The following is a 24,505-nucleotide window of genomic DNA, read 5'->3' on the forward strand; positions in this document are numbered from 1 at the left end:
CATCATAATAATTAAATAATACAAACAAAATCTATCATCGTTATTTGAAAAGGGATGAATACTGAATTTATTTTGTGTCAAAAAAGGGTGCTCAGAATTCGCTTACCAGCCTCCTAATGAAAAAAATAAATACATAAAACGGATGCTATTTTGATAATCGGTCTCCACTTCTCTCACTCTTAATTATTTGACCATGATGTGCATCTCAGATTAATCTAAAAAAAAACCAGATTTGTGTGGAAAAGTCTCTGACATATTTTCATTTTTTTGGAATTAGTCAATTGCGGTGCATTGTATGTCAAAATATGGCGCCCTCTTCTGTCACTGTCCAGACATATTTTACGTATAAATTTATTGAGTGCATCGGAGAGATTTCGGTGTGCCTTGCTTTTCAATTCCGACTGATAGCATTGCGTTTCCCCATAATTTTTTACAACTCGACCCTTTTTCGTATCAATACAAAATTAAGTGTCATTATTCCGAACTATTTCAGGGCGACCTTCATGTGATTGACTCATTATTTAGCCAATGGGATCAGGAGTTAGGGGCGGGGCTCCTTTGGAGTAGACCAATGCAGGTTCAGATGTTAATCGGAAGCTATTTAATAGGAAGTTGCGCTGTGAGAAAGTTTGCAGGCAGGCAATTAAAAATTGCGGAAGCGACATTTCCAAGCTTTTTCTCGTTTCACGCGTATAAATGGCTTGAAAAGTTTCATTTCGACGTCGTAGCAACATGTGGCTCACTGTCCATAAATGTTTGATCGTCCTACTGCACGCGCTTGTTGCTGTAGCGATAAAAGGTAAATCTTTCAAAGTTTGCAAAGGTATATTGGTGATACTGTAGGATTCAAGAACTAAATATTAATAGGGAAATAAAGAAGGGCTCAATGTGACTTCCCCCCCCCCTCCTCCTCTCCGAGTCGAGTGTTTAATGTAATTTAGCAGTGATTCGCCGTAATCAAAGGGCTTTTATCCAATTTGTGGCTGGAGTCAACCCAAGCAGCGTTTGTGCCGGTTCGAGTGTGCGAGCACAGATTTATGACTTCCTCTTTACAATTTAAAATTCAATTAATTTTCCTTTCTTTGCACGCAGAGAGGCAAAATGTCCTTTTCATCATTGCTGACGATCTGAGGACATCTTTGGGCTGCTATGGAGACGCCACCGTAAAATCGCCAAATATTGACCAACTGGCATCCAAAAGTCACGTTTTTCTCAAAGCTTTTGCACAGGTTAGCCTGCTTGGAACTAATGTTAAACGATTATGTATTTTTTTAAATGCATGTTTGTAAGTTTTGTTGTTGTTTGCAGCAAGCTGTGTGCGCTCCGAGTAGGACTTCCATGTTAACAAGTCGCAGACCAGACACAACCAGGCTGTACGATTTTAAATCCTACTGGAGAGTCCACGCAGGAAATTACACGACTCTTCCACAGTATTTTAAATCACAAGGTTATACTACTATGTCTGTGGGCAAGGTTTTTCACCCAGGTGAATTTGAATTATTAACATCCAGCACGCATTTGTCCATTGTCTTGTGCTTTGCAGCATTTTGGGGAACAATCTGCTGTGTCGTTCTTGTTTTCACTGGGATGTTGTGAACAATGGCAGTGCTGATTTTTTTTTTTTTTTTTTTTTTTCTCCCCCCCCCCCCCCAGGCATCGCCTCCAACCATACTGATGACTATCCCTACAGCTGGTCCATCCCTCCGTACCACCCGGCTTCATTTAACTTTGAGAAGAAAAAGGTACAATCATAAAGGGGCGTTTAGAGTATATTACTAAACTGGTAAAATTATTACATTTTCCTGGTTGAGGCCAGACCAGATCAAGCAGAGTCAGTGATCAAGCTACCGTTCAGTTTTTGGAGAACATGTTGTGCAAAAAGTGCTGAAACATTCAACAATATGACATTCACTCAAAAGTTTACAGGTCAAATTTACTATGTTTTATAAGGGTTATCATGCATTTTAGGTACCGTATTTTCCGGACTACTACTACTACTACTCCCCGTTGCGAGAGGTTGCGTCAGGAAGGGCATCCGGTGAAAAAACTGTGCCAAACACATACGAGCGTTCTTCTGAGATGTCACACTGTGGCGACGGCTAACTGGACAAGCCGAAAGAAATGTACTTATTTTCCGGGCTACACGTCGCTCCGGAATACAAATCGAAATGCCCATAAAAATTAAGATAAAAAGATATATATGTCTCATTTTTGGGGGAAATTTATTTGGTAAAATCCAACACCAAGAACAGATATGTCATTTAGAATTTAAATGACATAGAATTTAAAATAAAAATAGAACACAGGCGAAAACAGGTTGAACGGTGTGCTTACCTGTTACCTGACACAACTGAGAACGTGCCTGGTATCTTAACATAACATTAAGAGTTATTCTGGTTAATTATAGCATAAACAACCTACGAAGAAGTTTATCAAAACCATCCATGTCACTCCAAATGTCCGGTAACTAAAATCCAATGAAATCTTCATCCTCGGTGTGACTTCGAAACAAGTCCGCCAACTCCGGAGGTAGACGACGCGGTGCTTCCTCTTCTACGTCACTTACGTCAGACTCGTCGTTGGTTGCAGTTACAACTAGACTATTCCAGCCTGTCCGAATCCCGACAGAATGGTTTTGGTGTCACAGAAGCCCATACTTTGTCCAGCCATCCAATGATTTCCCGGAAAGTTGCGTGGTGGATTCGCCTGGAAGCTGTGCTGTCCATCCGTCATCAGATACACAGGCCTACAGCGCCCTCTTATGGTTGTCAGTGTGAAAATAACAGATAAGCGACTTGAAAAATGGATGGATGTAGTAATGTGCTAAGATTTTCGCGTGTAAGTCTTACCCCTGGCCAAACTATGGAGTAAAAAAAAAAAAACGCGACTTATAGTCTGGAAAATACGGTACATCCTGAAATTTCACTGGGAAGCCAATACACTACCGCTCTTTGTGACTAGAGTGTAAGTTTCAGATCCCTTTTCGTCACATTTACTTTATTGAACATCTATTGCCATTTTGTGTGTGTGAGTTGTGGGGGTGGGTTGAAATTCTCGAGTTAGTTTGATGTACAAAGTACAGTTCACCAGGAAGCTTTTGTATTACACCAAGTAAGGTAAAATAACCGTAATTCCCGGCCTACAGAGGGCACCTGGTTGCAAGCCTCACAGAGTACATTTGTAAAGGTAATACCATTTCGTACATACATTCGCCGTAGCTGTGTAAAAGTCGCAAGCGCGCCCACATCGAAACACGAGATATTTACAAAGATGGTACACAGAGTGTTTAAAGCTAGTGCCGTGCTAACGCTAGCACCACGCTAATGCTAGCACCGCGCTAACGGGGCCGGTTTAAAAAAAAAAAAAAAAAAAACGAACATACTGCCAAAAATCACTGACACGTCAGTAACATGCTAACACAGTGCTAACAGGACCGGACCGGTAAAAGTCACTTACTCGGCACCCATTCCACCGTTCTCACTCTTACCTTTTCCGCTCGAGTGCCCCCTTGTGGCCGTTAGAAAAAAATCACAAATTTCACCGCATAAACCGCAGGGTTGCAAGCGTGTGGGGGGGGGAAGTCGAGGTTTATAGGCCGGAAATTAAGGTAGTTTGATATTGTCTGTTTTGGGCACATTTGTGCTGTTCTCTTTAGTTTTAGCACACTGTGTGGTTTTTAGAGAAAATAGGGAGCCCATCGTTATCATGCAAAACTGTTTTTCTTTAGTTTCATTTTCTTGTTTTTGTCTTTGGCTTTTTAAAAAAAATTACATTATTATCATAATATATATTTAATATACTCATTCCAAATTCCCCCCCCCCCCCCCCCCCCAATGGTACCTATGTGCTAGACCAAATAAAAATGTGATGCTGTAGATCACAGAATCTGAAATGGAGCTTATTTCCTCTGAGCTATTTTCATATGATGGCAGCGCACTTCCGTTCCGTCTTCCGTGTCTTCACTTCTGCTCCATGCGTTTTGTCACATAACGAGATGTAAACAAATTAGCACCGCCACTGGGGTGGGAAGTGAACTCGCGCTGCCTGCACACAAGTCGGGCAAATGTACCGCTGCACTGAACGGTCTCCGACTCAATTTACTTTGGGGTCGCTGGAGGCAGAGTCTGGCTAAGCTTGGGTCGCAGATGCAGTGGCATGCAAGAGCAATTGAAATAAGGAAAAAAGACAATTCCAATCTTCTCAAAGGTATTTCTCATTTTTAACACAACATAAGATAAACAAGGATGCTCGTGTAAACAAGTTGTGTGCAGTACTACTAATAAAACTCACAAGGGCAACGCTGCTGTAAATTTCATCAATTTTCCTAGCTGCTTATCCTCATGAGGGTCGCGGGGAGTGCTGGAGCCTATCCTAGCTATCAACGAGCAGGAGGCGTGGTACAGCTTGAACTGGTCGCCAGCCAATCGCAGGGCACATCGAGACAAACAGCCGCACTCACAATCACGCCAAAGGGGCAATTTAGAATGTCCGATTAATGTATGTTTTTGGGATGTGGGAGGAAACCAGAGTACCCGGAGAAAACCCACCCCCGAAGAACATGCAAACTCCACACAGGCGGGTGTGGGATTGAACCAGGGACCTCGGAATTATGAGGCCAATGCTTTTACCAGATGATTGCACAAGAATTAAACTTTCATATTAAAGTCGAGGCCACAAAAGGGCTGCAAATGGACCTCGACCCACCAGTTGGAGACCCCTGCACGAACTACACCATCAGTTACTGAAGTGCGATTAATCATGCCCTTTTTTTTTTTTTAAATCATTATGTGCAAATCAAACCGTTCTTAACTCAGTATTCAGTCACCCCCGTTTTTAGGTGTGTAAAGGAGAGGATGGTCGACTGCATGCCAACCTGCTGTGCGCAGTGAATGTGAGCGAGCAGCCCGGGGGGACCCTCCCCGACATGGAGAGCGCGGACGAGGCGGTGAGGCTACTGAAAAGGGGGGCCGCGGACGGCAGCCCTTTCTTCCTGGCTGTGGGCTTTCACAAACCTCACATTCCCTTCCGGATCCCGCGGGTATGCTGTGCGGTCGTCGCGCCGTCTAACAAACACAAAGGCTAAACATGGCGGCACAAATACAAATATGTAGAAATTTTTAGGCTTCTGGAGTCACCCTGAAGCATGTTTTTGTTGACATTTGGCCAAAATCCAATTTGAAATCGCAACGCTTTTGTCCCGCAGGAGTATTTGCGCCTCTACCCCTTAGAACAAATGACTCTGGCCCCCGACCCAGACGTCCCCAAGCGCCTCCCCGCTGTGGCCTACAACCCTTGGACAGACATTAGGAAGCGAGACGACATCCAAAAGCTCAACGTCAGTTTCCCTTATGGACCGATTCCGAAAGACTTTCAGGTGCGAATCTTTTTCCTCTGTGACATTAAAAAAGAAAAAATATATTTTGTTTTAAACGCAATCACCTCGTGGCGTGTGTCCTTTTTTTAAACACTAGGTTCCTCTCTTGTAGCTACGTCTCCGCCAGCACTACTACGCTGCCGTGTCCTACGTGGATGCCCAGGTGGGCCGGGTGCTCAGCGCCCTCGATGCCCTGGGGCTGGCTCGGAACACCATCGTGGTTTTCACCTCCGATCACGGTCAGTCGTGACTATCCATCCATTTTCTTAGCCACTTATTCTCACGAGGGTCGCGGGGAGTGCTGGAGCCTATCCCAGCTGTCAACGGGCAGGATCGCAGGGCACATCGAGACAAACAGCCACACTCAGAGTAACACCTCGGGGCAATTTAGAGTGTCCGATTAATGTTGTATGTGGGAGGAAACCGGAGTGCCCACCCGGAGAAAACCCACGCAGGGGCGGGGAGAACATGCAAACGCCACACAAGCGGGTCCGGAATTGAACGCGGGACCTCAGAACTGTGAGGCCAGCGCTTTACCAGCTGCCCCACCGTGCCGCCCAGTTGTGACTAGCGTGTGCAAAATTTTTTTGTGGGAAAACATGCCATATCATTGCTTCTGCAGGAAATCTGGTTTTAGTGTTCAGTGTTTTTTGTGCATACACATTGTTTGGGCGCCGTTATAGATGCCAGCCACTTGGGGGCAGTGTTGTAACCGTAATGTCGTTTTGTTTTGGCTGAATTTTCCAGTTAGTGGAATTCATAATGTCCAGCCCTCATGGACGTTACTACCAATCCATCCATCCATTTTCTTCGCTGCTTATCCTCACGAGGGCCCCGGAGAGCGCTGGAGCCAACGGGCAGGAGGCGGGGCACACCCCCAAACTGGTTGCCAGCCAACCGCAGGGCACTTTTGAGACAAACAGACGTACTCACAATCACACCTAGGGGCAATTTAGAGTGTCCAATTAATGTTGCATGTTTTTGGGATGTGGGAGGAAACCGGAGTGCCCAGAGGAAACCCACGCAGACACTGGGAGAACATGCAAACTCCACACCGGCAGGTCGGGGGGAATGAACCCGGGACCTCAGAACTGTGAGGTCAATGCCGCCGTTACTACCAATGTCCCCCCCTCTAATTTTTTACATTCCCATTAAAACACTTTTAAGAACAATTTTGTGTTTTTGAAACAAAAAAATACATTGCTAACCAAGCCAACTATAAATTTGAAATGTTACTTCCAACTTTGTTTCATTTCTGTATTTTTTTTTTTTTTTAACCCGCAATGATATCTCCGTCTGTTTTTGTTGGTGTAAAACTGAATTATTGCTTGCAGAATATCTTTACCAATGCATGTTGAAAGCTGAATGATGCTCCCAAACATTTAAATATATAAAATACAGAATTAGCTTTTTGGGCACTGTATCGTTGGTGCTTTCATCCGCGATCAGGCTGTGTCAAGGTGGAATTTTAACATTACACACCAATTGTAATTACCACTTTAAGAGCGGAGGGGGGCGGAGTCAGGTGAACCAGGAAGTAGAGCGTGTGGCCGGGGGCAGCAGCTCGTTGTGAGAGGCAGTGTGCTGCCGTGATTTAAAATAAATACATATATAAATAAATACGTCAGACTGGATCTCTTTTCATCTGCGCTGAGGGTGTGCGACCGACAAGTGCGCAAATGGGCAGCTGAGAGGGAACATTGTTGACTACATGTAGATTCAAGAAACTTGCTTAGAAAATGATTAACTAATCTCTTGGACACTGTTGTCGTCATTCAGATGTTTTTAATTCTTTTTTTTCCCCACCCCTCCAGGTTGGTCACTCGGTGAGCACGGCGAATGGGCGAAGTACTCCAACTTTGACGTGGCAACCCAGGTCCCCCTTCTCTTCTACGTCCCTGAAGTTGGCGAAACTTACGCTCGGCTGAAAGCGTCTACTTTCCCCTTTGTGGACGTCTTCAGCCGATCAGAGTTCATCTTCGAGAGTGAGAACCCGCATTTCGCAAAGAGCATTTTGCGAAAATGTTCAGACCCCCTTCACTAGCCTATAAAGTTAATTCACAAGCTGGGTTAACAGTTTCATTGTTACAAAGGCAAACTTTTGCACGGTGTCTCTTATCAGAAGTTTTTAACGTTGACTGCAAAAGATGCATTTGGATGCTGTAAATAATTTCCTCAGTTTAGACTCCTTAAAAATGATTGTGTTGTTTCCAGCTGCTGAAGCTATAGAGAACGTGGTGGAGCTGGTGTCGGTTTTCCCAACCGTTGCCCAGTTGGCCGGCCTGAAAATACCCGCACCCTGTCCCGATGTTTCTTTCCAGGTATTTAAGAGTCTTAAAATAATTTCAATCGGAGTGGAACTTCAAAGCTTTAGCAATTCATATCTTCCGTTTCCTGATTGAGTGTTCTTGAAAAGTAAATTTAATGGAAATCAAATTGAAAATAAGTGACTATTCCAACCCCACCCCCTCAAAAGAAATGTTAATCAGGTAGAACTTTCAATATCTTAGCATTATACTCGCCTGAATATAAGTTAAACCTCATTGTATTTATGGAAGGAGACCTCTTTGATAAAGGAGGTGTTAGTTAATTTATTTGGTCTTATTTTGTTGTAATTATTGTTCTTCACTTATTTCTATAGTGTTCTATTTGTTTAACCGCATACTGATTTAAAATGTGTGTTTATATAAAAAAAGTGCCGTAATTTCTCGAGTATGAAGCGCACCCCCAAAGTTGACTTAAAAAAAAAAAAATCAGGAAAACCCTTCTACCAATGTACAATGCGCAAACCAATTTGCTGCTAGCCATATGGTCAAAATATTGAGAATTATCTGTATTTATATTTTGTTAGGTTTTTACTTGTTGTTTTTCAAAAAACTGTCTGTGCAGCAATCATTAATAATAATCATTGTGGTGCAGTAGCAGCAAACATGCTACGCTAACAAACGAAATGCAAGCTCCCCGAGGAGGTCATAAAGTTCAGGTCGGGGTGCACCGTAATATATACCGTAATAAATATAAATGTGTAACATAAGACGTCGAATATAACATTGAAATGTGTATGTATACTTTTTTTTTTTTTTAACCACTATGTACCTGTATATAACTATACAATGTTTTTATTTTTTATCCATACCTAAATATAATGCGCTCTATTAACTTTTTAAATATATTTTGGAAAAATGTGCGCATTATTTTTGAGAAATTACGGTGTATCTTTGGTTACGGACTGGAACGGATTAACTGCATTTCCATTCGTCTCGATCAAAAACATGACCCCAGTTTATGCACATTGAAGTACAAACAGCACCAAGGAACAAATTACATTCATGATGTGAGGTTTTACTATAAAATTTTTAATGAAACCACACAAAAATGTTATTCTGAATGATGCATAGAGGAAATTAATGAATTTGGTGTAGTACGATGTAATCATTCTCCATCCTGGAGAGTACCATAATAGACAGAGCGCACTTGTTTATAAGCCTCACACAGTACATTTGTAAAGGAAATACCATTTGGTACATACCTATGCCGCAGCTGTGTAAAAGCTGCCCAAAAGTGCCCACATTGAAACACAAGATAGTTACAAAGAAAAAATGGTACATGGAGAGTTTAATGCTAGCTCTGCCACGCCAGCGCCATGCTAACGTCACGCTAACAGGGGCGGCTAAAAAAAAAAACGGTAAAAATCACTGAGACACGCTAGTAACACGCTAGCGCAGCGCTAACACGGCTGCGCCGGTAAAACTCACTTCCTCGGCACATATATTCCACCGGTCTCACTCTTACCGTTTCCGCTCGAGTGCCCCCTTGCGGCGGTTTAGAAAAAATGCACAAATTAGCCACATCATTGCGTAAACCGCAGGGGTTGAAAACGTGTGGAAAAAAGTTGTGGCTTATAGGCCGGAAATCACGGTAGTACCTTTTGGAATACGACGTGTTTCATCACAACTGCGGCCCGGTGCGTCGACTGCATGAATTTTGCGGAGTGGGTCTTGAGAACACCAGACCTCAAGACCAGATCAAAACAACATTGGCGTGAACCACTTTCCCAATCTTGTACAAAGTCTTCCCGGAAGAGCGCGAGCCGTTTTAGTCACAACTCAATATTTTAATTTGTGGAGAGATTTGAGAACGATTAGCTACGCCGACTAATTTCCAAAGTAGCAGTCTCGGCCCAACAAGCCCGATTTGCAAGAATGCAGCCGATGTGCTGAATGCAGCCGTGCGTGCGCGGAAGAAAAGAAAAAACCGGACCAATTCGTATGCGTGGCCGTCTTGTGAAAATTGTCAAAGCCCACACAGAGAAATTGATTGTGCGGAAAAAAGAAGTCTGATGAGAGCGGCTGGACGTCTTGTGCGTGATTTGCCACATGCCGCACACATGAAGGCGGTGTTGCTGCTACAAAACTGCACCCAAATTTGCCCCACCACCACCACCCCCCACTTCTATACTAGGTCTAGAAAAAGTAAAACGTGCAAATATTCCGGGCCCCAGTATGCATAGTAATGTCATGTTATATTGTGCTTTACGTAGCATTTAAGATGGCTTTGATGTTGGACTTTATTTGAAGATTATTTTGAACAGGTGTGATTTAAAAGTTGCCAATGTTGCTTGGGAAGTGCGTTTAGAGGCCGCGGCATGACCTCCAGAGACGTGCCAGGAATCTTGCTCAACGGCAGGCAACAGCTTGGACGAAGAGCAAGAGTCCAAAATTCGTTAGAATCACAATGAATCATTTGTTGTGCGTGGCTGAGCTGAAACGACACGAAATTATCTTGAGGTTATTGCCCCTGAAAAAGAGTTCAACAGTTATTAAAGCGTCGAAGTTCACTTCCTCACTTAGCAACCGTGAATGAATGATTTATTTATTTATTTTTGCTTACTCTTGTGATGTAGACAAAAATAAAAGATGACAAATCGGGACAAGCCGAAAGGAAAAGAAGACTTGTGATGTAGACATAGATCAGACCACATTTTATGACCAATTAATCCAGAAATGTAAGAAATTCCAAAGGCGACATATAATTTTTCCTCCCACCGTACAAAGACTTTTATGATTCATATCTATTATTAACCAGTTGTGTATTTATACATGTAGGATAGTTGGGGATGTTACTCAAAACATTGCATTTGCAGTTAAAAAAAAAAAAACGGCGAAATGACTTGTTTATAAGACTTGTCAAGCCAAATGAAAAACAAGCAGTAAACATGTCCGACGTGCAATTAGCATTAATATTTTGTTCCTATTTCAGGTGGAGCTGTGCACAGATGGAATGGACCTGGCGCTTGAATTCAAACCCAAAAAGAAAATTAATAGGGAGGCATTGGCTTTCAGCCAGTACCCGCGGCCTGCTGATACGCCACAGGTACGGTTATTATTTCGTTTGAAATGGAAAATGGTGTATTCCAGTAGTTTAGCTATGAATTATTATTTTTATTTTTGCATTATACAAATGACTGAAGCAAAAGCAAAGCAAATTTATTTGTGTAGCGCGTTTTGTCCACAAGGTAAATCAGTGTTTTACATGATTTAAAAAAATTAAAAACAAAGAAATACATTTAAAACAGGGGGGAGGGAGGAAAATAATTAAAACGGCTTACAGTGTTACAAATGTATAAAAAAAATGACCAATTTCAAATGACAGAAAATACTTAACACAGTAAAATATTAATTGTAGGTGGGGCAAAAAATTAAATGATAGTCAAAGGTGTCCGGGGCACGCACGTCATTTTTGAAGCTCAACCCAAGGAAAGCATGTGTAACATTTCATGTTCTTGACGTGTGTCATCCTTTTGCAAAGCTCATCTGCCTGCCACCTGCCCAGGTTTAGACCTTTTCAGGGGTTCTGTCCGTAAACCAAAATCAGAGTTGGGAACTCGGCCCAACCCGTGTAAATCAGTTACGGGTGTGGTCAGTCATGCCCTCAGATATATAAGTAAGTTACGAGTGTCGTCCACCAGTCATGCCCTTAGGTATAAAGTTACAAGTGTGTTTTCTGTTTGGAATTATGAGTGTACCCCTTTAAGAGAGGAGGGGGGTGGTGTCAGGTAAACTAGGAAGAAGAAGTAGACTGAGCAGCAGGTTGTTGTTAAAGACCATGTGCTTCCGTGTTTAAAAAAAAAAAGACGCCAGGCTGTGGTTCACAGCGCTGGATCAGTTTTCACGTGCGACAGGTGCACAATAGCGAAGTGGCACAGTGGCAAGAGGGAACATTGGCCAAGATCACACAAAATAAGCGAGGTCTTTCGTTATCTATGTATTTGTACTTGTAACAAATTTTACGCGTGTGATTTTTCGTGCTCCGACTGCAGATTTGCGAGTGCAATGGCGCATAGTAACTGGTGAAAACCCAACCCGAGTGGAGTCAACCTCGGTCCACATTATTCCCAGACGATTCATTGATCAGAGGAAGTTCTATTCGAGCCCGTGTCGTCTGATGAGCGATTGGTATAAATGACGTAGACGTGACATGTTTTGCCACCGACGCTGTGAAGTCTGGCGGCTCGACGATGACTTTGCGATCCCTGCTTACCGGACAGATGTCGCAACGAAACGTGTTGCTTTTTCATCTAAACACGTGCTGAAGATGTCCTAAAATGATAAAAACAATCCAGATGTCCGCTTGGAGTCAGATCGCTTGTCTTCGTTATCGTGGTCTGTTAGGAGGACTCGGACCTCCCCGACCTGAAAGACATAAAGGTGATGGGCTACTCCCTGCGTTGCTACGACTACAGATTTACTCTGTGGCTCGGCTTTGACCCCAAAACGTATCAGGTAGGATTTCACCGAACAGAATGAACTTGCTCAAAGGTCGTCTGTACAACGACCGATCAGGCGACTCTTTGTCCTGGGCGTACGCCACGATGGCGGATTTTTCCAAAAGGTCAACATGTCCGACGTCCACGCCGGAGAAATTTACTTGCTGGCAGACGACCCCGGTCAGGACAACAACGTGTACGATGACATTGAGCAACGCGGCGTGAACACGACGATGATGATGATGAAGATGAAGAACGTGCCCGCCGTGAGTTTGCGGCGGCCGTTCATTCGGATTCTCCCCGTCGACAAGGGCTCATTGGTTGCTTTCCTGTCCAGGCTGGCGGTGTACAGATGAGGATGAAACTGCAACTCGTCTACCTCACTGCAGGATTGAAGAAGGCACCGTGACGCATGGTCGCGCATCAGCAAAGGAACTCAAAAGCAAAAATAAATGTAATCCGTGATTAGAAATTGTGGCATCTGTGGTAATGTTTGAGCTTCAAAGGTGAAAACTTCTCTTTTCATCAGCATTTTTTTTTTAATTTTTTTTTTGCCAGGCAGACTCTGCGGGACACAAGGTCAGATTTCAACAGCAAATTTCACACGCTGCTTGCTTGGAGGAACGTCGATAATGAAAGCGTTGGACGAGTTTTTCTGTCGTCTTTACGCGGGTCACGTTTCTGATGCACTTTGTCACCTCGTGAACACGTTTGCGCCATTTGTGTGCGCGTGCTCGCTGTCATAATTCAGTACAAAAGAAGTGATTCCAGTCTATTTGCCATTTGTGTGAGTATGTGTGGAGATTTTGCACTACTTTAAATGTCCTTCATGGTATGGGTCATTTATGGATTTATTTGTAAAATAAAAATAAAATGCACTATATAGTTCCACCCATCCATGCATTTTCTTTGCTGCTTATCCTCACGAGGGTCACGGAGAGTGCTGGAGCCTATCCCAGCTGTCAACGGGCAGGAGGCGGGGTACACCCTGAACTGGTTGCCAGCCAATCGCAGGGCACATGGAGACAGACAACAATCACACCTAGGGGCAATTTCGAGTGTCCTATTAATTTTGCATGTTTTTGGGATGGGGGAGGAAACCCACGCAGGCACGGGGAGGACACGCAAACGCCACACAGGCCGGGTCGGGATCGAACCTGGGACCTCAGGACTGTGAGGCCAACGTTTTCCAGCTGATTCACCGTGCCGCTCTGGTTAATAATCAATTTTATTTAAAATAAAATACACACATTAAAGGGAATAAGGTGTCACTCCTATGTGTGTTTTAGTGTTGGGTTGGAGGCGGTTGAGGGTCAAAGTGGGGTCGTGCACAGGGTGTCATTGAAGCTCCGCCCACCACTGGGCTTACCCACGTCTCAGCAATGGATCGTTGCAAGTACCGCCTGCCAAATCAGGTTGGCCGCCGGGTATTTTCCCATGTGGCGCACATCTCTTACAGATAGTCCGTCAAGAAGAAGCTGTTAAACTATCCGCTAGCCAAAAGCGCCTCCGTTTTCCATGTGCGACTCCGCGGTTTTAGCTATCATTCATCATCATCTGCATTCATTATGAAATACAGATTGACAAACAAATTTGTGGTGGCAACTCCTTCAGTTGCAAACATTTTGTAACTTCACAAGCGTGAACTCATTTTTATTGAACACTATGCCTGATGTCACTGATGGTGTAGTGGTACACACGCCTGCCTTTGGTGCGGGCAGTGTGGAATCGATTCCCGCTCAGTGATTGTGTCGATCTCTGCCCTGCGACTGACTGGTGACCAGTTCAGGGTGTAGTCCGACTTTCGCCTGAAGCTAGCTGGCATAGGCTCTAGATTTCCGCCAACCCTGGTGAGGATAAGTACCTTGGATAATGACCTGACTAGGACTGATGTGCAGTATCGTTCCAAGTATCTTTAGGAATACTTGCAAAGGTGTGGAAATTTTCCATTCATTTTTTTTTTTTTTTTTTTTTTTTTCAGAAAATGTCCATGGGAAGTTAAGGAGGAATTTTGGAATTGCCACAAATCAAAATTTGTACTGCATAAAACAAGTCCACCCACTCAAACGGCCCGATTTCAGCAAGACAAGAAATAGGGTGCGTAAAGTGTGCCACAATTCTTCATCCCTGGGGTATTTGCACTGAAAGTCCATTACTATTTAAGGCAGGGCGTCAAACTCATTTTTCTGCCGGGCCACATTGCAGTTCCAATGTTCCCTCAGAGGGCCGTTATGCCTGTCAAACATGACAAATATTTCATCATCGTATTTACATAATCAATTTATGATCTTTTGGAATCAGAAATCAAAGGTAATGGATTTTTGAACGATTCATGTTTGGTCACAAAAATGCTTGTAATATCTCAACTTTATCATTTATGATGCGTGACAATTTGAAACTTTTGCACAGATTTTTGCAAGAATAATTCAAATTGACGCTGTAGATTTGGCTTCGCGGGCCACATGAAACCATGTGGCGGGCCGGGACTGGCCCCCGGGGCCTTGAGTTTGACACCTGCGATTTAAGGCAGCTGCGTAAAAGTACGCATAACGTGTCCCCCTTTACATCCCCGAGGAGTCGCCGTGGTCGCGCCTGTCTCGTGTCAGCCCATAAACGTGCTCGGGTGGTTTTATCCGATCAATATTTATCACCCCGAGCGATGGTCTCTTCCCATGATCACATTGATCTAATGATAATTACATTCGTGTTTACCTGCTGCCCCCGCCTCCCCCGGTGTGACATAAGTAGCTGCCCCCCCCCCCACCCCCACCCAGCCACTCTGTCTTTGTCACGCTCTCATTATGATTCATACACCGCTAATCACATTAGCGTAGCCTGACAGGTCGCCCTGCCTTTCTGTTCACACTGGCAACTTACACAATTACATTAGAGAGATGGAGTGTTGTTGGCCATGCGTGTGTGTACGGAAAACGCTGAGCTCAGCTGTACGGCGCCCCAGGCGGGGTCGGTCGCAGCTTTGTGTTTTAGGAACACATGCGCACTTTTTTCAAAAGTCTCTGAAAACTTCACAGTTTTCCCTCGTGGACTCTGCGCGCTAATTAAATCTGCTACTTTGAGGGCTAAATGCTTCCCTCTTTAAATTTTAAAGGATCTATCTATTACTCATAAAACAGGCATTTATGCCATAGTCCTGGACTTTAAAAAAAAAAAAAAATCCCCAAAATAAACTCAAGAAGAGTAACAACGGACTACCGTAATTTCCGGCGACTTTATTCACACGCTTCCAACCCTGCGGTTTATGCGGCCGCAAGGGGGCACTCAAGTGGAAAAGGTAAGAATGAGACTGGTGGAATATATGTGCCGAGGAAGTGACTTTTACAGGCACTGTTAGTCCTGCGCTAGCATTAGCACTGTGCTAGCGTGTTGCTGCTGTGTTACTGATGTGTCTCAGTAATATTTAGCGGTAACTTTTATTTTAACCGGCTCTGTTAGCATTAGCATAAATGCGGCGCTAGTGTTAGTGCTAGCTTTAGCACGGTGCTAGTGTTAGCACTAGCGCTGCGTTAAAGTCTTTCTGTGTATTATCTTTCTTTGTAAATATGTGTTTGAATGTGGGTTTCAACGTGGGCACTTGCGGCTTTTACACAGCTGCGGCGTATGTATGTACCAAATGGTATTTCCTTTACAAATGCACTCGGTGAGGTTTATAACCAGGTGTAGGCCGGGAATTACATTATTAGGAACGGGGTGGTCGCCCAATTTAGCCCACTGTGTGTAATATTTGAAGTACTTTTTCTTTTCTTTTTGAGTCCATATGTACCCATATTACTGTACTGGACACAATTATTGTTTTATTTTTTTTTTTCACAACATAAAGCACCCAGTACAGTACAACATTATCGTCAATACATGTAAAAATAAGACGGAAAATGTTCAAAAGTTTAGCATTTTGTCCACTTACCATATGTCCACTTTTTGATCATATTGCTTGCACTGTATGCGGTTTTAATTGTCTTTTTTAAAAATATGTTGTCATTTTTATTGTTTTTATCCCATTTTAAATGTTTTATCTCTTTGTTTTCAAATGCCTTTAATCATGTAAAGGACAATGGGTTACCTCATGTATGAAATGCACTATAAAATAAATTTGCTTTTCTCTGCTTTGCACATTACTCGCCGTTACTTATTTTTTATGAGCCGTGTGCTTCCTCGCTCCAAATCTGTTGCCATAGGTGAACAGCTTGACCCCCCCCCCAAAAAAAAACTAGACCAAAACAAATTTGTTACTGTACCAAAAGTAATATTCTAAACACATCAATTGTTCTTTGTAATTTTTTGTTGCAGAAGGAAGCTGCATACGCCATCTGGAGCTGAGTGAGTTTGGGAAAATGACGCTATATGGATGTTTGATTTTATGACGTGACACCCGACATTAACATGGTAACTTTTTAATCAATAATAGTAATAAATAATAATAATAATACATAAAAAATATATAATTTATAGCATAATAAAGAAATTATAACAATCAATAATAATTAATTATAATAAATTATATGATGATATTTATATGATCCAGAGATGTGAATATGAGTGGGGCCAGTCCAGGGTGGACCTCTTGTTCCCGTTGAGTATTTGTCCAGGACCAAGGTTATCCCAATAGGCGACATTTTTAAAGGTCATAACATCAATAAATCAATAAAAAATGTGACCGAATGGCTTGAAGTTGAACTTCACAATAATTGTTTGCATTGGAAAAGTAATGTTATATGATTATGAAAAAAAAAAGGTTCAATTTAAGTCATCAAAGTAGGAGCACACACCTTCAAATTTGCATTGATTGCGGCAATTGAAATAAATGCTGAAAATTTAACGATCACCGAGAGACAAAGTGGATCAACCCGCATCTCAAATTCAGATTTTGCAAATGTGCTGCGTGGATACCAAAAGGAAAATCTTTGGAGCGCGCGGCGGATACGCAACGATTAACGTTTAAATTTGCTAATAGGCGAAGGTGTGACGGGCGCACGCTTTACAACTTCAAGTTGGTGACTTTGAATATCGAGTCCCTCCCATATCCTGTCGTCTAATTATCTCTCTCGGCTTTCCTCTCGTCCGCACGCAGGCTTCTTCCTTTCATTCTATTGACAACGTGCAGACAATGAAGTCAAGATTCATCGCAAATGATGCAAATAGTCCAATGAATGAATGTAGAAATCCATCAATGTCTTTTTGAATGGAGGACTTTCTTTATTGCAAACAGACCGTGCTGAGTGCACCTGTGAGATTTTATTCATTAAAAAAAACAGCATCTAATTATGAGAATCCATGAGTATTATTATTTTTTTTAATGACTGTAAATCCAATGATAGCGAGAGATTTTAGATGTGCTTCCGCTTTGGGAAATTTAAAGGCTCCATTTTTTCTTCTCTGTGCATGAACTTTACTTTGCTGTTAATTTTTCACCGCACACTGATGTTAATTTCTTATTTTTATGGCATTTGTCATAAATGGCATAGTCTAGTCGTGTTACAGGAGCCGATGGACCTTTCCGATGGCGATCTTAAGCTCCGCCCCCTTAGCCATGTCCCACAAGCTTCCAAAATGGCGATTGAACAGAACATGTTTGAAGTCGATTCTCTATCGTGTATTCCAGATAACATTGCGATATATATATATATTTTTTTTTTTTGCCAAATGCGTCAGACTTTTGTCCAAATACTTTGAAACGACTGGAGGATGAAAGAAATCCACATTACTTACATTCATCCATCCATTTTCTTAGCCGCTTATCCTCACGAGGGTCACAGGTGTGCTGGAGCCTATCCCAGTTGTCAACGGGCAGGAGGCGGGGTACACCCTGAACTGGTTGCCAGCCAATCGCATGGCACATGGAGACAGACAACAGTCGCACACACAATCACACCTATGGGCAATTTAGAGTGTCCAATTAATGTAACATAAAACCATTTTTTAAAAACTTCTTGGATTACAGCCACATGTGTACATTTGACTTACACCCTGCTTATTTTATTTAGAATCCATTGCAGTATAAAGTTGTCAACAATGAAAGAAAAAACATATTTTCCAGGTACATAGACACGAGTCAGCGAGAGGTTCCACCGCAATGCGTATCGTTTCAAAATTTGTCCCCACGATCGTAAAACTAGTCGACGCGCTTTCCGACACAAGACACGAGCGCTTGTTGGTCTGACGCTACCATTTATTGCATGCAACGTTTTTCATATCAGGCAATTCGGACAAAAACCCCTCAAAACATCAAGAAAACGGACAATGGAAAACTCGACACTTTTTGAATCACGTATTTTCCCTCCAGCCGAACCCCGATGTCATCATACGTTAAATGCTAGTAAAAAGCTCATGGAAACATTTGATTTTACAAAAAACAATCTCATATTTGTACCAATATGGTATGGAAAATCACTTAGATTCAGTATTTGTTCTTAAATAAATAGAGCAATTCCCACTGGACACGAATAGAGGCACTTGAGTTTTGTTTTTTTTTTTGTTTTCCGTTTTTTTTTTGTTTTTTTTTTTGTCAAATTTCCACATCCGCATCGTCTTCCGTACACATTCAGCAGTGGTTACATGATTGAGAACCCAAAACGCTCACTCTCGATGAGACCATGACAACAACAACGACAACAAAAATAAATACGATTCAAATCAAACAACAAGTGTCGGCGTTTTACGTGCCATAAAAAAATGGCAGATTTGTTTGCTGTGCGAATGCGACCGAAAAGAAACACACACGGATCTCTTTTTCTCATCTCTCTCTCTCTCTCTCGCGCGCACACGCACGTTACAGAATATAGATATTCAATATCTGGTTTCACGTCATTCGATCGTCTGCTCACTTTGAACTGACACAAACAACCACGAGAACAAGAACACGACAACGTCACTGTTTGCAGGGGGCGGTGGGGCGGTGGGGGGGGGGTCACAGTCTCTATATTGCGGAGCACAAACATCACTTGTCCAGTCGGTTTACCGAAGAAGACTCGACACGTTCGGCTGTACACGGGTACACACACACACACGCACACAACAACACGAGGAACCACCAAAATGTCCGGCGCCCATTTGATCCGTTTTTTTTTTTTTTTATTTATTTTTTTTGTGCAAAGTTGTCGTCGTTGCACAGTCTGTGGGTGGGGAAAGGTTAGAAAGGTTGGAATCTTGGATTTGATTGTGCAACTTTGGACAGTTTGCGGGGTTGGTGGGTTGCCGCGGGAGCCAGAACTGAGCCAACATCGGTAAAAATAACCAGTAAGGCTGAGAAAAAAAACAAACCTCAAGACAATAACAAAAAAGGCAGCATTCTGTGCGTGCTGAAAATTGGCAAATATTTCTCTTGGAACAATAAAAAGAAAAAGGTCCCAAGTAAATTCTAATTATCCCCACAGGTTAGCGTTTATATTTGGTTCATTTTCCAGCAGCACAACAACAAACGGGTTTGTATTCAAGCTGCTATATTTAGAACTGTTGGGAATAATATTATTAATAATAATAATAATAAGGTCATTTCAAAAGGGGGGCACTGTCAGGTTATGATTGCTGGCAGGATTTAGTCCAAAAGTGCCTTAAGAAGAAGTAATCAGCGGATTAAGATGTAACCATACAATCAGATGGCAGGAAACAAATTTCGGAAACCGCCGTCAACGTCTAGATTGTAAGTAAAACATCCATCCATCCATTTTCTTTGCCGCTTATCCTCATGAGGGTTGCGGGGAGTGCTGGAGCCTATCTCAGCTGTCAACGGGCAGGAGGCGGGGTACACCCTAAACTGGTCGCCAGCCAATCGCAGGGCACATCGAGACAAACAGTCACACTTAAAATCACACCTAGAGGCAATTTAGAGTCTTTTTTGGAATGTGGGAGGAAACCGGAGTGCCCGGAGGAACCCCACCTAGAAACGGGGAGAACATGCACACTCCACACAGGCGGGGTCCGGGATTGAACCCCAGGACCTCAGAACTGTGAGGCCAATGCTTTACCAGCTGAGCCACCGCCAAAGTGGTTTAAAAAAAAAAAAAAAAGAAGCCCCAAAGCAGAAAGGTTCACTTCAGTTGTTGAAAATATGAAATTTTTAAAAAAAGAATAAATAAAAAGGACAACCAATCACACAGTGAAGCATCCGATGGCTTTGCAATCAACGACCGCGAGAGAATTTAGAGCACGAGAAGCTTCATTTGTTCTGTTCCGAAAAGATTTGTAATGTTTACAAGATAGCCTCGTTACCTGCGTGCCCCCCACACCCCCCGATCTAATTGGCGAGTTGGACCACTACTTTGGCAGCCGGATCGATATCAGAGGACGGGTTTCCTGGAGCCTCTGTGGACCTCCCTTCCGAACATCAGCCCGCTTGAGCCTTTCCTTTTGGTCTTGTTTAAAACACTTCAAACTCGTATTCCTATTCAGGCAGGAATTTTGAAACAACACGTATGAGAGGCGCATTAATTCAATTATGCTAATTTGTACCGGGTGAGTCACATTCAGAAAGATGTCATTACTGTTCATTTCAAAGCGCCGATTGATTTTTTTCGCCCAATAAATCCACCTCGTCAATGCCATTACGTTATGACTCCGCGTTGAGTCATTTCAAGGTCCCCCGGCGCATGTGTCATCTCACTGATCCCAGTTCTAGCTCCCAGGCCCGTTTTATGGTTTTCATTTTTCTTTTTTCTTAAATACTGTACGTTGCTCCCCGGTCCAGCGCCTACAGCAGGTGAGCCTCGATGCGGAGCCAGTGCAGCCCCTGTCTGATGTAACGGACCAGCTCGGTCATGCCGCTCTGCTGACTTAACGGCTCCATCAGCGAGTCCAGGCCCTGGAAGAACTCTGCGGGGAGACGGGGAGACACCAAATTACGCTTGCTGAGAAGATTAGAAATCAACAAGAGGCCGCGAGACTGTTTACATGAGGCTGAATGCTGTCAGAGCAACGGTGGGGGGAGCTCACTCGTCAGGCACCGGCACAAACTAATGACATGCAAGACAAGTATTCCAAAAATATATATATACCGTAATTTCCGGCCTATAAACCGCGACTTTTTTTCACACGCTTTCAACCCTGCGGCTTATGCGGTGATGCGGCTAACTTGTGCATTTTTTTTCCTAACGGCCGCAAGGGGGCACTCGAGCGGAAAAGGTAAGAATGAGACCGGTGGAATATATGTGCCGAGGAAGTGACTTTTACCGGTACGTTTTTTTTCCAACCGGCCCTGTTAGCGCCGCTAGCATTAGCCTTGTGCTAGCGTGTTGCTGCTGTGTTACTGGCGTGTCTCAGGGTTTTTTTTTTCCACTGGTATGGTTTTTGTATTTAACCAGCCCTGTTAGCACTGCGCTAGCGTTCGTGTTGTGCTTGCGTTAGTACCGAACTATCATTAGCGCCGTGCTTTCGGTAGCACCGTGCTAACATGTTGCTGCCGTGTCTCAGTGATTTAGGTGTATATATATAAATATGTTTTTTTTAACTGGCCCTGTTATTGCTGTGCTGCTGTGTTGCTACTGTGTCGCTGACAGGGCTGTTTTTTTACCGGCGCATATATATATATATATATATATATATATAATATATATATATTTTTTTTTTTTTTTTTTTTTCAAACAAGACCTGTTTCTGCTATGTTAATAAGCTAAGGTCTTAAAACTTTGAAAACTCTTTCTGTGCACAGTCTTTATTTGTAAATATCTCATGTTTCAATGTGGGCACTTGTGTTAGAGCTAGCTTTAGCGCGGCGTTAGCATTAGTGTGACGCTAGCTTTACCGACCAACCGACTTTGATTTTCAATTTTGGAGGACAGAAAGAATTCAGAAGCTACACTCATGCCTTCAGTCTAATGTATGCACTACCAAAATAGATTTTTAAAAAAGTTTTTGTATTTTAGTTATTTTACAATCACACTTGGGGGAAATTTAGAGTCTCCAACGAATGCACGGTAAATAAATTGGGCAGATGAGAATCGGTCATGTGACTTTGCTCTCCGGATACAAACTGAGTGTTTTACATGCTACAGCCAACCGCTCCCTTTGAATCTTTGATGTCTAGCCCCGGTGAACGTTTCTCCTCGTGTGGCTCACTCCAGTTGGATCGTTTCATTTTCCTACCTTGACTACCGGTAGCCAATCTGTCGGCCGTCTCCCAGTGCTCGTAGCTGCGTAGGATGTTGTTGGTGATGTTGACGTGACTGGCCGCCATGTGGTGGATGCGTTGCGGGATCGCTACGCTGCCAGATGAATTTGCCGCACCTCCAAATGCTCCTCCCCCGACGCCGCCGCTGGCCGGGGACAGGCTGAGAGAGAGCGGAGACGGAGTCCCGTTGATCCTGGAATACGCAAAGCGGCTGTTTCAAACAGGTCACGCTGAGGTCAACTCATGGTGCTTTCTGGAATATCTGACTGTAGTTACTGAAACGTGAACCTTAACATCTGCAATTCAGTCCGTCGACAAATTGTTACATGCTGGCTTTTTAATGCCAACCTTATGAGGACAATTGTAGAAGGATATTTTCTGTCACAGCGTGAAAGCTTGGTCCGGAATGTTATCCTTGCGCGGTTTTGTTGAGAACAACTTGCACAGAACCCAGTCCTTAAACCCAGCAAATATATTTAGAATGAGAGGGAATCGGTATTGTAATAGATACTTTTCATGGACGTCATGCCGACCACGTGTTTTTTGTTTACAACGCCATTTTGGACGGCAAGATCGTGTCTACATATCATGGCTAGGAAGCGATAAGTGTATACTGTAATGTTTTGGCTAGGTTTATCGTTTGATCTTTTATCTCGAAAGTCCTTTGACAAACAAACACTGTAACCAGAGACGATTGAGGCACTTGTGCTGGAGTGAGGAATAAAGAAAGGAGCCACATGTGAAACTTGAGAGTTTGTGATGCGATTGTGCTTGTGTTGATGTCAGCAGGGCACGACGAGACAGGACGATAAGGAAGTGAGCTAGAGATGTTGGCAGGCGGAAAAGCGAAATAAATATCACCCACGTTAAAAAGTACAGTTGGACTCACGTCTACGTTATTCAATAACACGACAGCAAGATCATAACATGGTTCAGAGTGACGGTAGTGTAACTACGGACTCACGTGGGGCGTGCAGGGTAGGGGTGGGGGGAGAGACGAACGAAGACGACGACGATGGTGTGCTAACCCCGAGGATGGACTCATCCAATTTACCAGATGCGTGGCAGAGATTTCAAACAACACGCCGAACTCATGTTCATATGACCTCTTGAAACAGAGGGGAAGAGGAAAAGTGGAGTTTCCTCCTGTTGTGGATCAGAGATAAAGGACGGGATCTCGGCAATACGTGGACACGGACCACAGACGAAGATAAGTTGCTAAGAACTTATTACGAAAAATTATCTTTTTACCTCACTCCGAAAGCAAACCCCGTATTTGCTAGATATAAGTTTCACGAGAAGGCGCAAGGTCATGTGAGTCGTTTGAGCACTTTATGACAGAACTCAAGATGTTGCTTAAAGACTACCCTGCTAAAAATGTTCTGTAGAACATTTCTAAAGAATTTCTAAAGAACTATAGAACTTTAGGACCCAAGTCCTATAGAATTTTCTATAGAAATTCTATTGTTCTGTAGAAATTCTATAGAAAATCACAGCCAAAGTTCCATGGAACAAGTGTTTCTGTACAAATTCTATAGAATTTCTATCGAAATTTTTTAGCAGGGTATAAGTACACAAACAGCGATGTGATGGTCAGAGACTGCATACTTTTGGCTACCAACTCAACGAGTGTGTGAGAAAACTCACTCGGCTGGGGGCCAGAGCTCACTATCGAAAAAAAGCTATCGGCATAGCCCGCTCCCACGAGTTAGCAAAAGTGCAGCTAAAGGCATTGGCTAGCGACAGCCGCGAGGTTAGCATTATCCACCGCGAGCCTGGAAAGCAAAGTTTCACTGCGGGTGGTAGTAGGCACATTGACAGCCCAAAGACCTCCGTAAAAATATGTAGCAAGGATATCACAGTAAATTAGCTGAATCCCCAGCAAAAAGTAAACAACGCCTGAAGTGTCAGACCCCTTTTTCTGTCCGTTCTTGCAACAAAAAGGCCGTAACGCGCAAAAAGATCACTAAAAAACGCGAATTGTATTGCAGTTTTGCCGTCCAGTGGGCGCTGTAAACAAAAGTCCTGCGACTCTTGGCGTCACGTGAAAAGCATCTATTGTTAGAACATCACAATTTTGCGGGATGGTAGTTGAAGTTCCGGCCTTTCTGCGGGCGTTTACATATCCGCGCTTCTTTCCACATTCCAAAAATCCTCAAAAATTGAAGATTTTAACCTGTTCATACGACAGCGAACGTGAGTGTAAATGGCTGTACGGGTACGATCGTGTGTGTGTGTTCTACGAATA

The 24,505-nt window shown here is 43.2% G+C and overlaps 2 protein-coding genes across 12 annotated transcripts in view; one reads left to right on the top strand and one right to left on the bottom strand.

Moving 5' to 3' along the window:
• The first annotated feature begins 597 nt into the window (after positions 1-597).
• Positions 598-20,979, top strand: ids (iduronate 2-sulfatase). Of its 9 annotated transcripts, XR_009797036.1 has the most exons (17): positions 598-799; positions 1,093-1,229; positions 1,309-1,486; positions 1,654-1,742; positions 4,838-5,038; positions 5,204-5,374; positions 5,487-5,613; positions 7,189-7,359; positions 7,589-7,695; positions 10,634-10,747; positions 12,046-12,156; positions 12,266-12,406; positions 12,478-12,594; positions 12,699-12,927; positions 14,122-14,237; positions 16,446-16,475; positions 17,227-20,164. XR_009797036.1 is itself a non-coding variant. In XM_061834240.1 (14 exons), the coding sequence occupies exons 1-13, from the start codon at positions 733-735 to the stop codon at positions 12,547-12,549; spliced, it is 1,686 nt and encodes a 561-aa protein (XP_061690224.1). In that variant the 5' UTR covers positions 598-732; the 3' UTR covers positions 12,550-12,594; positions 12,699-13,035. The 9 variants fall into 9 exon arrangements, 6 of the variants coding, with proteins under 6 accessions (XP_061690224.1, XP_061690225.1, XP_061690229.1 ...); XR_009797037.1 differs by lacking the exons at positions 16,446-16,475; positions 17,227-20,164 and having other exon boundaries at positions 12,699-12,719; positions 14,122-16,246; XM_061834240.1 differs by lacking the exons at positions 14,122-14,237; positions 16,446-16,475; positions 17,227-20,164 and having other exon boundaries at positions 12,699-13,035.
• aff2 (AF4/FMR2 family, member 2) overlaps positions 20,186-24,505 on the bottom strand; it is a 170,751-nt gene continuing 166,431 nt past the window's right edge. For all 3 annotated transcript variants that reach the window (XM_061834238.1, XM_061834236.1, XM_061834239.1), the window contains 2 exons: positions 22,233-22,450; positions 20,186-20,963 (listed from right to left, as the gene is read on the bottom strand). In XM_061834238.1, coding sequence (XP_061690222.1) covers positions 20,842-20,963; positions 22,233-22,450 — 340 coding nt within the window. In that variant the 3' untranslated portion in view covers positions 20,186-20,841. The remainder of the gene's footprint in view (positions 20,964-22,232; positions 22,451-24,505) is intronic.

Source organism: Syngnathoides biaculeatus, chromosome 11 (genome assembly GCF_019802595.1).
Source record: "Syngnathoides biaculeatus isolate LvHL_M chromosome 11, ASM1980259v1, whole genome shotgun sequence".
Lineage (NCBI taxonomy): Eukaryota > Metazoa > Chordata > Actinopteri > Syngnathiformes > Syngnathidae > Syngnathoides > Syngnathoides biaculeatus.